At 49.0% G+C, this 14,482-nt stretch overlaps 1 protein-coding gene across 50 annotated transcripts in view; it reads left to right on the forward strand.

Annotated features, from left to right (window-relative positions):
* sorbs1 (sorbin and SH3 domain containing 1) overlaps window positions 1-14,482 on the forward strand; it is a 229,234-nt gene that overhangs the window by 122,832 nt on the left and 91,920 nt on the right. For 41 of the 50 annotated variants that reach the window (XM_078530556.1, XM_078530561.1, XM_078530549.1 and 38 more), the window contains 5 exons: window positions 3,286-3,402; window positions 6,294-6,320; window positions 6,408-6,529; window positions 7,205-7,954; window positions 13,405-13,549. In XM_078530556.1, coding sequence (XP_078386682.1) covers window positions 3,286-3,402; window positions 6,294-6,320; window positions 6,408-6,529; window positions 7,205-7,954; window positions 13,405-13,549 — 1,161 coding nt within the window. Of the gene's footprint in view, window positions 1-3,285; window positions 3,403-6,144; window positions 6,227-6,293; window positions 6,321-6,407; window positions 6,530-7,204; window positions 7,955-10,893; window positions 11,245-13,404; window positions 13,550-14,482 lie in introns of those variants that run through there. The other 9 variants (XM_078530577.1, XM_078530579.1, XM_078530587.1 and 6 more) reach the window with 6 other exon arrangements.

Raw genomic sequence — 14,482 nt, forward strand, 5'->3', positions numbered from 1 at the left:
TTCATGCCATTAGGACTCTATGATTCTCTGCTCTCTTTCCCCAAAGATGTGGATTCTTGCTCAAGAGAGGCAATGGTCCACTACCTCACCCGGTGAACACACTCCGTGTGAGTATCTGGACTGCTTCTGGTACGATGGCTGAGGAAGGCTCTGCTTTCACTGCTGTGATTTGATTGAAATGTATCTTGAATCTTCTCATATTTTTCTCATTATGCCTCCACGTTGTGTTTCTTTATTTCTCTGCTTGGCGCAGTTTGATGTTCCTTGGGTCACAATCGGGGTGGTGGGGGGGAGGGGAGTTGTGGGGTGGGGGTATCTTTGGTGCCATGCTGTGACCTTGTGGACGAGCAGTATTCATTTTTGTATTTGCAGCAACAGCGGCCTCGCTCCCCACTCGTGCTGTCTCCACGGTGAAAATTCACCCAGTGAAGAGACTGAAAAGTTATCCTGACCCACTGCTGGCCACAGGTACATTAACTGGCGGGTCTGCATCTCGCCCTGCCATCAGAAATAACCCACGCCCTCTTGAGGGGGCTTTTCACCTGCATCATTTACTGCCGAGTGCCTTTCAATTCCTTTAGATTCTCACCATTTCATAGACGGACACAGGATTTCATCTCAAAGGCATCTGCTTCCCTGCTTTCCTTTTCGATCTCACAGGTTGCCTTTTAGTTGGAAAGCCTGGTGTTCAGTCTCCTGATCTAGCTCCATAAAATAGATCAGGTTCAAAGTGATGTGTGCATGTCCAACCGATTTGGAGTTATTCAAACAATAGAGTCAAGTTCGGGAATCTTGACCGGCGGAGAGATAATCGTATGTTGCTCACCTGCACTGGGGAGATGCCAGGATCCAGCTGTGGTCTGTGCTGACTTGGCTCAGCTCACTGTTGGGAGTTGGTGTGCAGCTGTTGACCACGGTCCAGCTGGGTTGGGTGGGAAGGGTGTGGTCGAGGGGTGAGGCGGTGGGGAGGGTCGGGGGGGGGGGGAAACCTGCCAAGGTTCCTGCTCCCTAATCCCCTGTCTGCCGGAGAGCTGATGCGGGTGGGTGCATCGGTTTGCACTCGGTCCTGATTCTCCCCCAAGCTCATATAACCCACCGGCACTCGTTCCGTTCATGCCTTCACGGTGACTTTCTCTGAGAAGGAAGAAAGTGGGGCAGACAGAGCTGAACCAGACTTGATATGTTCTGAATACATCCGGTTGACCAATGGACACATCCATTAATAAAAATACAAATGAGCTTCCATTTATGCAAATTAGCCGTAGTTTTCATTGTATCCATGGCTACTTGACACACTAACTGTGTAGATATTTAACACTTGAAGTTTGCAACATGGTCAGTATTCTGTTTGTGGATGCTACTGGATGTTGGGTTTCTGCCTGTTTATTGCCGGTTATTGGCGATCTGACCAGATCTCTCTCAGCTGTCCTTTTGCCACCTCTCAAACTCATGGAAAAATGTAAAGGATTTCCAGTAAAACCAAATGGCTGCCTCCATCAGCCTCCCAGTGCAAGACATTCCGTTTTGGTTAGTTGTGTTATTAGTGGGTGTGTGCATGGTGGGGTGGGGTGTGTGCGGGGTGGGGTGGGGTGGGGTGGGGTGTGTGCATGGTGGGGTGGGGTGTGTGCATGGTGGGGTGGGGTGTGTGCATGGTGGGGTGGGGTGGGGTGTGTGCGGGGTGGGATGTGTGCGGGGTGGGGTGGGGTGGGGTTGGGTGTGTGCATGGTGGGGTGGGGTGTGTGCATGGTGGGGTGGGGTGGGGTGTGTGCATGGTGGGGTGGGGTGTGTGCGGGGTGGGGTGTGTGCGGGGTGGGGTGGGGTGTGTGCGGGGTGGGGTGGGGTGTGTGTGAGGTGTGATGGAGACAGTGGGCAATTCACTGTAGACGGGAGGACTTGGTTTTCTGTTGATCACCCTTCGAGCCAAGAAGAAGGTGAACTGAGTTTAAAACTGGTTCCAGTATGGCTGGTAGATACTGGATGAGGGGCTGGTGGTTACGCATATTGTTAAGTGTTGAACGATTGCCTTAAGTGGTCCCTTGCTGCCTGTCTGCAGCTGCTCCTCTCACTGTCAGCTAGAAACAAGAGGGCTCTCCTGTACATCCAATTATACACTAACAACTGACCAAGCTGTCAGCTCCAATACTGGCCGATGCTGTACAGAGATTAGTGCCAGTTGGGAATGTAAAGGGGCAGAGTGATGCCAGGGGGTCATATTGTGGCACTGCCAATTAATCAGCTGCCAACTGCATTCAGGAGCTGGTTAAGCACCTGAATTAGCACTGGGGAGGGGGTGAAGTTTGCAATATTTGGGTGTTACTGAGGGAGGAGAGCTATTTGGCAGGTGATTCAGTTGCAAGATTTACTGCAAGGATTCTGGAAGAAAGGGGACTTATTCCTGGGGGTGATGCTCACCTGGCATGTGAGGCATAGGAAGATGTGATTGAAAGAGTGAATACCAAACAGCCAACACTGGAGGCAAGAGGAGACAGTATAACTATCCACCCGGTATTATATATTTGATTTATTTCTAGACGCCTGTGATTTGATCCTTGACATATAGATATCTTTGTACAGCCCCCTGGTAAAGATACATAGAAACTAGGAGCAGGAGTAGGCCATTCGGCCCTTCGAGCCTGCTCCGTCATTCATTATGATCATGGCTGATCATCCAACTCAATAGCCTGCTCCCGCTTTCTCCCCATACTCTTTGATCCCTTTCGCCCCAAGAGCTATATCTAACTCCTTCTTGAAAACATACAATGTTTTGGCCTCAACTACTTTCTGTGATAGCGAATTCCATAGGCTCATCACTCTCTGGGTGAAGAAATTTCTCCTCATCTCAGTCCTAAATGGTCTACCCCATATCCTCAGACTGTGACCCCTGGTTCTGGACTCCCCTCACCATCGGGAACATCCTTCCTGCATCTACCCTGTCTAGTCCTGTTAGAGTTTTATAGGTTTCTATGAGATTCCCCCTCATTCTTCTGAACTCCAGCGAATATAATCCTAATTGACTCAATCTCTCCTCATGTGTCACTTCACTATCTCACCTCCTGGAGCAGAGGCGTTACTGCACTGCCAGTTTTTGGTATGTGGTAGACAGGTTCAACATCTCTGGCTGGTGTAGATTTACTAAAATGCTCCATTTCAAACACAAAAAAAACAATTACTTTTACAAAGTGCTGCTTCCAATAGAATTCCTGGGGAGAGGAATATAAATACAGATGTTTGAGAATGAAGCTGATTGTGAGCGGTTTATAAACCTTACATTGTCTGATCTTGCAGAAATGGATCCATCAAAAATCACCGTGGGAAAGGGGTCAGTGACGATGCGGATAGCGGGAAACGTGGAACCTCAGGACCCTGACACACCTCCAAATCAGGACTCCCAGCAATCAGCCAGTAAGGATTTAGTTTTTTTTTAATGTAAGCCTAGAGTTTCCTCCTCTGGTTACATTTCTCTGTGCAGGCTTAGATAGCTCACTGGCTTGAATCCTGGTTCCTCTTAGCTGATCTCCGGTGGACACCTCATTGATGGTGAGTGTTGTGGAGCTATTCATCATGACAGGCATTTGGGGAGAGCCCACAGTTCACTGGGCAGTGATCAGGAGCGGGAACCCTGGCCGATTTCCCCTCTCTCTAATCCAGTGCCTACTGGGCAGTGATCAGGAGCGGGAACCCTGGCCGATTTCCCCTCTCTCTAACCCAGGGGTCACTGAGATTTGAATAGAGCCACAGTGGAATTGTGTCTGATCAAACCAGCACACATGAACCTTTGTATTCCCATGTGGACCGATATGCTTCAGTATCCCATCACCTTCGCTATCTTGGCCCCTCTACAATCAGTATAAATTATAGTGTCATAACTGTACCACGGTAAGTGTTGTACTAGTGAGGTGAGTTTGAGAAGATCAGAAGGATAATCCATTCCCAGACAGTAGCTGCGGAATATGGAACACTGGAATCGTTGATGCTGAAATGGAGCCATTTTGTGTAATTTTGGATGATGTCACACTGCCTTTGTCCTAGTTTGATTGCTTTCTGTTTCTCCTTTCTGCTGGCCTGCCTTTCTCGCTTAACATCCTTTAACTATCTGTGAAGTTTCAGCTACCAACACTGAGTACTGGACTCTTTTCCTATTCATATTCTCTTTGAACCACCTCTCTCACACAGACAGGGCTGATCATCTGATGGCTGGCTATTCTCTAATCTGCAGCCTTGCTTTCTCTCTCTCTCTCTCTCTCTCCCTTTTATCCTTGCCCTCTGTAATCCTCTAAAGTTTCCTCTCACTGCCTTCTGGACTCTCCCTCTTCTCAAATGCTCATGGTGCTGAAATCTGCAATGCCTGTTTCCCCAAACTATGGAGCTCTTCATGTCCCTTACTCTTTCCCTGTCATCATCCACAGAGTTTTGAGAGCAAAGCTTAACATCGCCCTTCGTCCTCTGTTTTGTTCTGGTCACGATTAGTGGTTCCCTGTGCTGTGGGCTTTGCCCCACCAGCTTTTTATCTCAGTTACAAGAGTCCACAAAGGCAATGAGCTCAGACTAAACACAACAGAATGGACCAGTTGCACACAGTCCACCTTAGGTTGGCGAATAACATGAGTGAGTCAGCTCTCTCCCTGCTCAAAACGTCACAGTTAAATGCAACGTACAATGCTTATTTTCCAATCTCATGCTCTGCCAATTCTGGTAATAAAGCTTTTGAGTTTTGTGCATCTGTCTCCTTCATAACATTCATGGAATTGAGGGAGAATGTATGCAAAGTGCAAAGTGCCAAATGGTAACAAGTGGTGACTGTGAAATCTTGGCGATGGTTCAGTTATCTCCAACGAGAACAGTGTGCTGCTTTTATACAATATCGTTCCCTTTTTCACCTGTGACATTTCTGTAGCGTTTATGCTGGGGTGAATACCTGACCCTGCAATTCTGGGCTAGAGATTCATCCAATGGGAGTGCTGAGATTAACACCCAATCTGTGCCTCTTGCAGTTTTTTATAGAAGAAACTTTTCTGCTCGCTGCAAATCGGGTTTGCTGACCTCCCAGTCCAAACTCCCCCGTGCCCGAAATCCTGACCTGCTGACCCCATGGTGTCGCCCTCTCCACCCCCAGCCCCAGAACTGCTCATGTACCAGGCAGGTGGAGGCTCGTCTCCCAGGTAACACTGTACCTGACAGAGAGGGACCAGAGCACCCCATCACTGGAAAGTGACAGCGAGATTGTGATCGGGCTGCTACCTCCTCAGCTTTCTTCAAACTCAGCGATTATACACACTTCAGATTACCGCGTTATCTGGTGGGGCTGCAGTCTTCCCTATTTATACCGACTTGTGCAGTCGGTCAGGCGCTGTGGTTTTCACTGCGTTTTATTGCACCATTTTAAAGCGAATGTTTCAAATTACTGGGGCTCTGTGTGCCTGTCTCTCTCTCTCTGTCTCTTTCTCTTTCTCTCTCTCTTTCTCTCTGTCTCTCTCTCTCTCTGTCTTTCTCTCTCTCTCTGTCTTTCTCTCTGTCTCTCTCTTTTTGTCTCTCTCTCTGTCTCTCTCTCTCTTTCTCTCTCTCTGTCTTTCTCTCTGTCTCTGTCTCTCTCTCTCTCTTTCTCTCTCTCTGTCTCTCTCTCTGTCTCTCTCTCTTTCTCTCTCTCTGTCTCTCTCTCTCTTTTTGTCTCTCTCTCTGTCTCTCTCTCTTTCTCTCTCTCTGTCTCTCTCTCTCTTTTTGTCTCTCTCTCTGTCTCTCTTTTTGTCTCTCTCTCTGTCTCTTTCTCTCTGTCTCTTTCTCTCTGTCTCTTTCTCTCTCTCTGTCTCTCCCTCTCTCTCTCTTTTGATCCGCCTTCACTCGGAACTGAGCAAATATTTCCAAGCGCTGTTCTGTTCAGTCTCGGCCTACACGACATGCAGGGACTTTCTGCGTCTGAATTCTGAGTTATTTGTGGCATTTCGCATCTTGCCGTGCTCCGAGCCAACAGAGGATGGCGTGAATTAATTGGATTTTTTGCTTTTTTGTCTCGGCCAGTGACTGATGAAGCCAAGGAACAATGGCTGTCTTCATTTCTGAGGATCAATACTATATTGTGTGAGCAGGGGTCAGAAATTGCAAGGGCATCATGTTTAAAATGGGTTGCTGTGGTAACCAACAGCCCAGTACGAGCAGGCACCCACAGAAAAGATTTTGTCTCGAATATGCAATGTCTTGCTGCACTTGGTATTGTCGACGGGCTGGATACTGTGTGAGTAACTCTCTCTCTCTCTCTCTCTCTCTGTTCTCCTTCCATTTTTCACTTGTCAAAGACACAGGTGCTGAGCTGCCAAGTTCAGAGTCAGGTAGGAAAGAGCCGATTATTTTTGGTCCCGTTTTATTTGTGGGATTACGGGTTCCGACTCTGGCTAACTTGCTCTGTTCACCTCCAGATGGCTGGATGCCACCTTCAACTGTTGACACTAATGGAGATGTCACTTCATCATCACTGGCAGCCAAAGGATTTCGAAGCGTGCGACCCAATCTGCCAACTGACTACAAAACACAATTTCAGGTACCAAAGATTTACTCCCTCGGGTTAGTCAACGTTAGAAAAGCAATTTGTCAAACAGTGGCTTCAGGCAGAGCTAGAGAATCAGCGACAATCTGTATTTATATGGGACGTTTAACAAGATGATTCTCGGGAACATTATCAAACAGAATTTGACACCAGGCCACGTAAGGAGTGGTCAGTAGAGGTGACCGAAAGCTTGGTCAAATTGGTAGGTTTTAAGAGGGCATCTTGACAAAAGAGAGAGAGAGGCGGAGAGGTTTAGGGAGGGAGCTTAGGAGTCAGGAAGCCTAAGGTCCGGCCGCCAACGATGGAGTGACCAACGTCGGGGAAGTGCAAGAGGCCGGAGTTGGAGGAGCTCGGATGTCTTGGAGGGGTGTGGGACAGGAGGAGGTTACGGAGATAGGGCCGGGGCGAGGCTTGGGGGGGGAATGTGAATGATGTCCTTGTAAATGCGAAAGCGAGAACATTGTGAAAAGCCCAGCTCGCATCCTGAGCCCTGGCAGAGCCGGTTTGGGTGGTTTGGACATTGCTATCACTACATTTCAGCGACTGTTCAAGTGAGAGAGTTTTTCTTGTGATTTAATACTTCTGTACTTATTTTAACTTTTCTTTTTCTGTTTTGTGTCATTGGTGCTCTTGTCTTTTTTTTAAAAAAAAATTAAAACACCCCAATAGCCACCTCCTCTCCCCCCACCCCCTAAGGAAGAGAGCTTTGCATGGCGTCCCTCCAACAAGGTTAAGCCATCTTACTTTGTGCCGGTCCCGATTCTGGATTATGTGCCTATTAGACCTGGGCAGTCACCTGCGCACGGGCATTCAGCACCACCCAGCGTTTGCAACGAGGGGCCCCCTTTCACAGGCTTTGGCACCAGCTCAAAGTCCGCAAACTGCTCGGCTGAGGTAGGGCTGCATGCTGGTCAGACTGTCCCCCACTCGCTGTCGGGCTGGCTCACTGAGAACACCACCCCCCGGCCTGCCCGGTGGGCCAGTACCCCTGCCACCGGATCTCCTGGCGGGACCACCCCGGGGAGAAAGGTCAGTAACCTGTACATAGCACGTTTGTCTAATAACCCTGGCCTTTGCTCAGTTGGAGATTCCGCCCACGATGCACCCGAGAAATCAGGAGGTTGGGAAGTTGATGCACTCTCTGCACCAGCCACCAGAGCCCAGTTGCTTGTGACAACCACTGCTGATTCTCCCCCACCAGTTCCCTGCAAACTTTTGCTTAAGGTGTTCTTGCCTAGGGTCGAGAGTGGCAGTGTCCAGACCAACGTCTCTCAGTTAAAGCCGTCGCCTCAGTTGTACAGTGGAAGCTCAGCGCTGGATCAGGAGAAGACAACCACGGCGACAACTCTGAGACAGGAGGCACAGGGCCTGTCTTCCGCCCACCAGAGTCCTGCTCAATGGGCAGACGCCTACAGTGTGGTATCTATTGAACTTTCACTCTCTCTCTCACTCTCTCACTCCTTCACCAATTCTCACCTGGCACTCCTGATTGCCTTCCCACTCCTCCTCAATAGTTCTCACCCTTACCTGCCCCTCCTCCCGCATTTTAATTCCTTTTGCTGTGACAAGATTGCCCCAGCGAGGTGCATGTGGACCTTTATTTGTAGAACCAGCTTCCTGTCTTTGCCTTTTTGTTTGTGCCTCTGGTTTGGTCTCGCACTGGAAAGGTGACTGTGATTCCTGGAATAGTGTGTGTATTGGGACAAACACAGGCTGTCACAGAGATCAGAACCGTTGTTAACGCCTGATGCTTTGGGGAGAGAAATATACCGCTGGGATTGGGCGGGAATAAAACAATCGAGGCTTTTCAGATGCTGCAGAATGAACGTAATGTTCCCGGTCGGTGCTGAGGTCCAAGACTCTGTCCGAGTGTTGATCGGGGCTGCATGATTGAGCCCTGTGTGTGTTAGAATGGGGAAAATCTGCCAAGGTTCCCCCCTCCGCCCCACCCAATCAGTTCTCTCTCTAGCAGCCCCCACAGCAGGTGACTCAGTGTGGATGATGGGAAAGGGCAAGATGGGGGGGCTCATTGGTGACTCCTACCGTAGCAGAATAGCTGCTGAGATGAGTGCAAAGCCGGCAGAAAACCCGCCTTTCTCTGAGTCCATCGCCATTTGTCCCAGTGACATCGTTGTGTAGGGGGCGACCGTGTCTCGATTTTGCCAGAACCGTCCTGGATTTAACTTTAACACGGTCCAAATGTCCCAGCTTTCAGCTTTCCCATTGATTCAGCAGGAGCAGAACGAGTTTGAATTAAATTTTAGGTTTGCGCGTGCGCCCTGGATCTGTCACTTGCCCCCCCTAAGTGCTGCTGGGTGAGGTGGGCAGGAACTGGGTGCCAGGAGGCACTTGTCCAAGTTGTTTACATCACAGGATGTGGTTCCCTTGGGACTTGGTGGGAAATCCATATTTGAAAGGAAGAAAAGGTTCATGGTCACTTCATGTGTTTCCGATGGTACAATGATAAAATCCGAGATGACGCTGCACCTGCGGAGTTGCGAAGGGAAACCTGTTCGTGTTGAGAGGGAGCGTTACACCAGGGAGTTCCGGTTTCCACTTTTGAAAATCTTCTCACCACCTGGCTGAAAGTAACACGATGACCTGTTGCAACGCGGTTTGTGGCTTGGCTCTGCGCTGCGCAGGGGGAGAGATGTCAGCGGTGGAGAATGAGGCACCTTCTCAAATCAGGAGACTCCTTCACGGCCAGGTAGAGCAGAACTTCGAGGCAGAATAAAACTCTGTTTGCTCAGCACCAGCATGCCTGAACATGAGAGAGAACAGGAGAGACTGAGTTGGAATCCAGACAGTGTAAGACCCACTGTGCCAGAGTGTGAAAGGACAGTGTGTGACAAGTGTTTTTTTTTCATTTATTCATTCATAGGATGTGGGAGCCGCTGGCTAGGCCAGCATTTACTGCCCATCCCTAATTGCCCTTGAGAAGGGGGGTGGTGAGCTGTCTTCTTGAACCACTGCAGTCCATGTGGTGTAGGTACACCCACAGTGCTGTTAGGGAGGGAGTTCCAGGAATTTGACCCAGTGACAGTGAAGGAACGGCGATATATTTCCAACTCCGGATGGTGAGTGGCTTGGAGGGGAACTTGAAGGTGATGGTGTTCCCAACTATCTGCTGCCCTTGTCCTCCTAGATGGTAGAGGTCACAGGTTTGGAAGGTGCTGTTTAAGGAGCCTTGGTGAATTCCTGCAGTGCATCCTGTAGATGGTACACACTGTTGCTATTGTGCATGGGTGGTGGAGGGAGTGAATGTTTGTGAATGGGGTGCCAATCAAGCGGCTGTTTTGTCCTGGGCGGTGTTAAGTTTCTTGAGTGTTGTGGGAGCTGCACTCATCCAGGCACGGGGAGAGTATTCCATCACCCTCCTGACTTGTGCCTTGTAGATGGTGGACAGACTTTGGGGAGTCAGGAGATGAATTATTCACCACAGAATTCCCAGCCTCTGACCTGCGCTTGTAGCCGCAGTATTTATATGGCTAGTCCAGTTCTGTTTCTGGTCAATGGTAACCCCTAGAATGTTGATAATGGAGGATTCAATAATGGTAATGCCATTCAACGTCAAGGAGAGATGGTTAGATTCTCCCTTGTTGGAGATGGTCATTGCCTGACACTTGTGTGGCACAAATGTTACTTGTCACTTGTCAGCCCAAGCCTGGATATTGTCCTGGTCTTGCTGCATTTGGACATGGACTGCTTCAGTAGCTGAGGAGTTGTGAATGGTGCTGAACATTGTGCAATCATCAGCGAACATCCCCACGTCTGATCTTATGATGGAAGGAAGGCCATTGATGAAGCAGCTGAAGATGGTTGGGCCGAGGACACTACCCTGAGGAACTCCTGCAGTGATGTCCTGGAGCTGAGATGACTGACCTCCAACAACCACAACCACCTTCCTTTGTGCTAGGCATGACTCCAACCAGCGAAAGTTTTCCCCCTGATTGATATTGACTTCAGATTTAAACGTTCCAAAAGTGACCAGAGCGTGTATGGGTGGTGTGAGAGCTGACCCAGAGCACAAAACGACGTGTGTGACCCTACTGTTGCCTTTTGATTTAGCACAACTTACACACACAGGTTTGCACAAACGCTCTAATTTTTGCTTGAACTACGTTTCACTGCGATGAGTGTGTGGAGTCTTTAAAGAAGAGAACACCATTCTCCATAACTGGATGTGTGTACACGGTCAGAATAGCTGGGCTGAGACATCAGATACAACAGTGTTGCTCGAATGGATTGTTTCTCTGCCCTTTTGTCACCACTTGAGCTGATTTATGAAAATTGTGTTGTCTTGAATAGCCAGTTCACCAGTTTAGCCTCTCTTAGTAATGAAACCTCTCTCCCTGCAGGATTTATCTACTGGTATTGCCCAGTGTGAGGTGATAGCCCGGTCAAGCAGAGATCCCGCTAAGGCAGTTTGTGAAAGGGAGGAAAGTACACCCCTGTCATCTCTGGTATCAGCTGAACAAGCCTCGTCATCCCCACCAAATCATCATCCTGCCATTGCACCATTGACCCTGCCAACACTCGACGACTTCATCCCTCCTCACCTGCAGAAAGGGGCCTCCCACACTCCGTGCACCTCCACCTCCGCCACCCCCATTAACCCACCAGCGCCCTTGATGTCACTGCCTCTGCCGCCTGCTGCCAACTTGCACAGTGCCATGGACTCCGAGCTGGGTGGATGCCCCCCACGCACAGTAAGGCCCACGGATAGCTCACGCGGTTCTGCAATACCTCCCCCCCCCCTTCCTCCCTTCTCCCCACCACCTGTCAACCCCCTGCACCCGCGTCTACCCAATAACCAGCTGCTGCTCCGTTACCACGTCGTGTGGCTGTTGTACTAGCTGTGCTTTGTGCTGCTTGCCTATAGTTAGCTCCGCTGTGCATTGTCGTGTGCCTAGATTAGTGATACATAGAGAAGGCTCGTGTCAACAGTGCGTAATCGTTTCATTAACATATTCTTCTCGAGACAGCTCTTCTCTCTCTCCGTCTCTGTCCGCCTCTCTCCTTCTGCTTATTGCAGATGTTCCTGGCATTGTCTCTGGAGTTACTTCCACCAGCTAGCTGTATTGCCGCCGTGAGTTGCATGGTCACCGCATGGTTAACTGCCGAGTGTGAGTGCACAGACCTATTGGGCTACAGGAGACCCTGTCGGGCAGCTCGAATGTAATACAGGAAATGAGAGAAGTCCAGTGTATGACACTGGGATACCGAGTACAAGCATTTCATGCACGTCTTGGCTGATGTTTTATTAATATGTGCTTGGCAGGACTTAACAAATACTTTTGAAGTAGTAAGTCTTTAACATGTTGCTGGACCCAGTAACTGCTGATTGATTTCTCCTTTTCAGTTAAGCTGTTTCAGCTGTCCAGTGGAAAGGAATTATTTGATCTGTGTTTTGGCAGCTCGTGTTTAAGAATGTTATCCTTGACATTGTTTCAAATTAAAGCAGTGCTGAGGCATCGAGATCGCTGCGTTGTGTTTGAGTCGGGTGGGTGAACAGACAGATGGTTCTGTGAAGGGTCAGGAGGGTCAGGGAAGCACTGTGCCAAGGGGCAGTAATTGGCTGCTGCAACCTTCTTAGCTGCGACGGAGGGAGACGGTGGCGTAGTGGTAGTGTCACAGGACTGGGTAATCCTCTGGGGATGCAGGTTCGAATCCCATCAAGGCAGCTGGTGGAATTTAAATTCAGTTAAATACACCTGGCATTGAAAAGCTAGTCTCAGTAATGGTCACACCATAATACCATGGATTATTGTAAAAACCCATCTGGTTCACTGACGTCCTTTAGGGAAGGAAACCTGCTGTCCTTACCTGGCTGTGACTCCAGACCCACAGCAATGTGGTTGATTCTCAACAAATGCTGCCAGGCACACCCACGCCCGTGAAGGAATAACTTAGAAAGAACGTTAACGTTGGCATCTGTACTTGGGCTGGGGCAGGAAGGCTTGACTGATGCCTCTCAGTGGCCTGATTCACTGGTACATGTGGATGTTGAGTGAGAACTGGATGGGGGCTGCTTGACTCTGATGAACCCATGGTTAGATGGCCAGGCCTCGCACTGGCCCTCGAGTCTGGAGTGCCGCTGGCACCCGGGAGCCCAGGACAGGACAGAAACCGGAGAAACCCTTTTGTGATGTGGAATGCTGAAGGATGAAGAGACGTCAGTCAGATAGATGGGGAGACTGTGGAAGCTGGGATTGTTCACCTTAGAGCAGAGAAGGGGACGTTGAAATTTGACAGAGGTGTTCAAAATGCAGCATGGTTTTGGCAAGAGTAAATAAGCGGGACTTGTTTGTAGTGACAGAGGAGATGGCAACCTGAGGAAACAGATTCAAACTCATTGGCAAAAAAAAGCAGAGGCAAATGAGGAGAGATTTTTATGCAGAGTTGTGATCTTCTGAAAGTAGACCCACTAGTGACTTTTCAAAAGGGATTTAGATAGGCAATTGAAAAAGGGAATAACTTTTGAGGGGCAAAGAGAAGGAGCAGGAGTGTGGCATTAATTGGACAGCTCTTTCAAAGAGCTGGCAGAGGCAGGATGGGCCGAGTGGCCTCCTGTATTATTCCGTGATACGTGTTTTTTCTCATGTTAACGTTAGAAAAAACACACGTATCACGGAATAACACAGGGAGACACTAACACTGCAAATACACTGGAAACTACAACTAGAGAAGCAATGGGAAGGGCAGGTAGCAGGTGCAGGGGACCAAGGGTAGAGACAAAAGAGATTTTTTTTTAGTTAAAAGATTGGAGGTTAAAGAAATGGCTTGTAACGAGTGAGCTGTTCGCTAATCTCTAACGTTTAAACATGGCCAGCATCTCTTTAATAACCCACTGTTCTCTTGATCGTAAGGATGTCGAGTCCGCTGTAAGTGAAGGAGAGTCGCCCGCTGTGAGCTTGCAGTCGCATCCCGGCCTTATCTCGTCCAGCAGGTTTTCGGCCTACCCGTCCACGACCTTCGTGAACCCTACGATCGTCTTGCTGCAACACAACCGAGGTAACCATGACCCCGAGCGCGACAGAAATCGCTCCAGATTTGCCGAATTTTGTGGTGTTTTAGTCAAAGGTTGTCACGTTTTGATAACTGCACTGACGTCGTGAAGCCAGAGGAACTGTCAAGCCGGGGTTTCAGTGGCAAATCACCGCCCAGCGATTCGGGGTTACTAACTATCCAAGATTTCTCTGGAATCTCCATGATACAAACAACTTGGGGAGAATAAGAACAGAGCACTTAAAAAAAAAAGAGTGGTCTGTAATTTTATAAACCTATTAAAGTGAAGGGAATGCACTGCGGTAAAGGCAGGTTACAATCGAGGCTTTCAAAAGCGAATTGAGTAATTATCTGAACGAGGGGGGAGAAGAAGATCACAGGGCTGTGGGGGAGTGGGGCTAGGTGAATTGTTGCTGCAGAGAGCCGGCACATACATGATGGGCTGAATGGCCTCCCCCCCCAGGCTGTAACCAATCTAGGATTCCAAGGTTCTAATTTCCTTCAAACACTTTTGTTATATCACAACAACAACTTGCATTTATAAAGCGCCATTGATGTAATAAAATGCGCCAAGGTGTTTCACAGGAGCGTTATTGAACAAGAAGTTTCCCATCGAGCCACTTAAGGAGGTATTAGGGCAGATGGTCAAAATCTTGGTCAAAGAGAGAGGTTTTGTGGAATATCTTAACCTCTCCACCTCTCTCTCTCTTCCTTTTAAAAGATATAAGGTGGGTAATCCAGAACTTGGGGCCTAGGCAACTGAAGGCACAGCCGCCAATGGTGGAGCGATTAAAATTAGGGATGCTCAAGAGGGCCAGAATTGGAGGAGTGCAGATATCTCGGGGGGCGGTAAAGCTGGAGAAGATAACAGAGATAGGGAGGGGTGAAGCTATGGAGGGATTTGAAAACAAGGGTGAGCAATGAAAAATTGAGGTGGTG

Source organism: Cetorhinus maximus, chromosome 27, assembly GCF_964194155.1.
Source record: "Cetorhinus maximus chromosome 27, sCetMax3.hap1.1, whole genome shotgun sequence".
In the NCBI taxonomy this organism is placed as follows: Eukaryota; Metazoa; Chordata; class Chondrichthyes; order Lamniformes; family Cetorhinidae; genus Cetorhinus; species Cetorhinus maximus.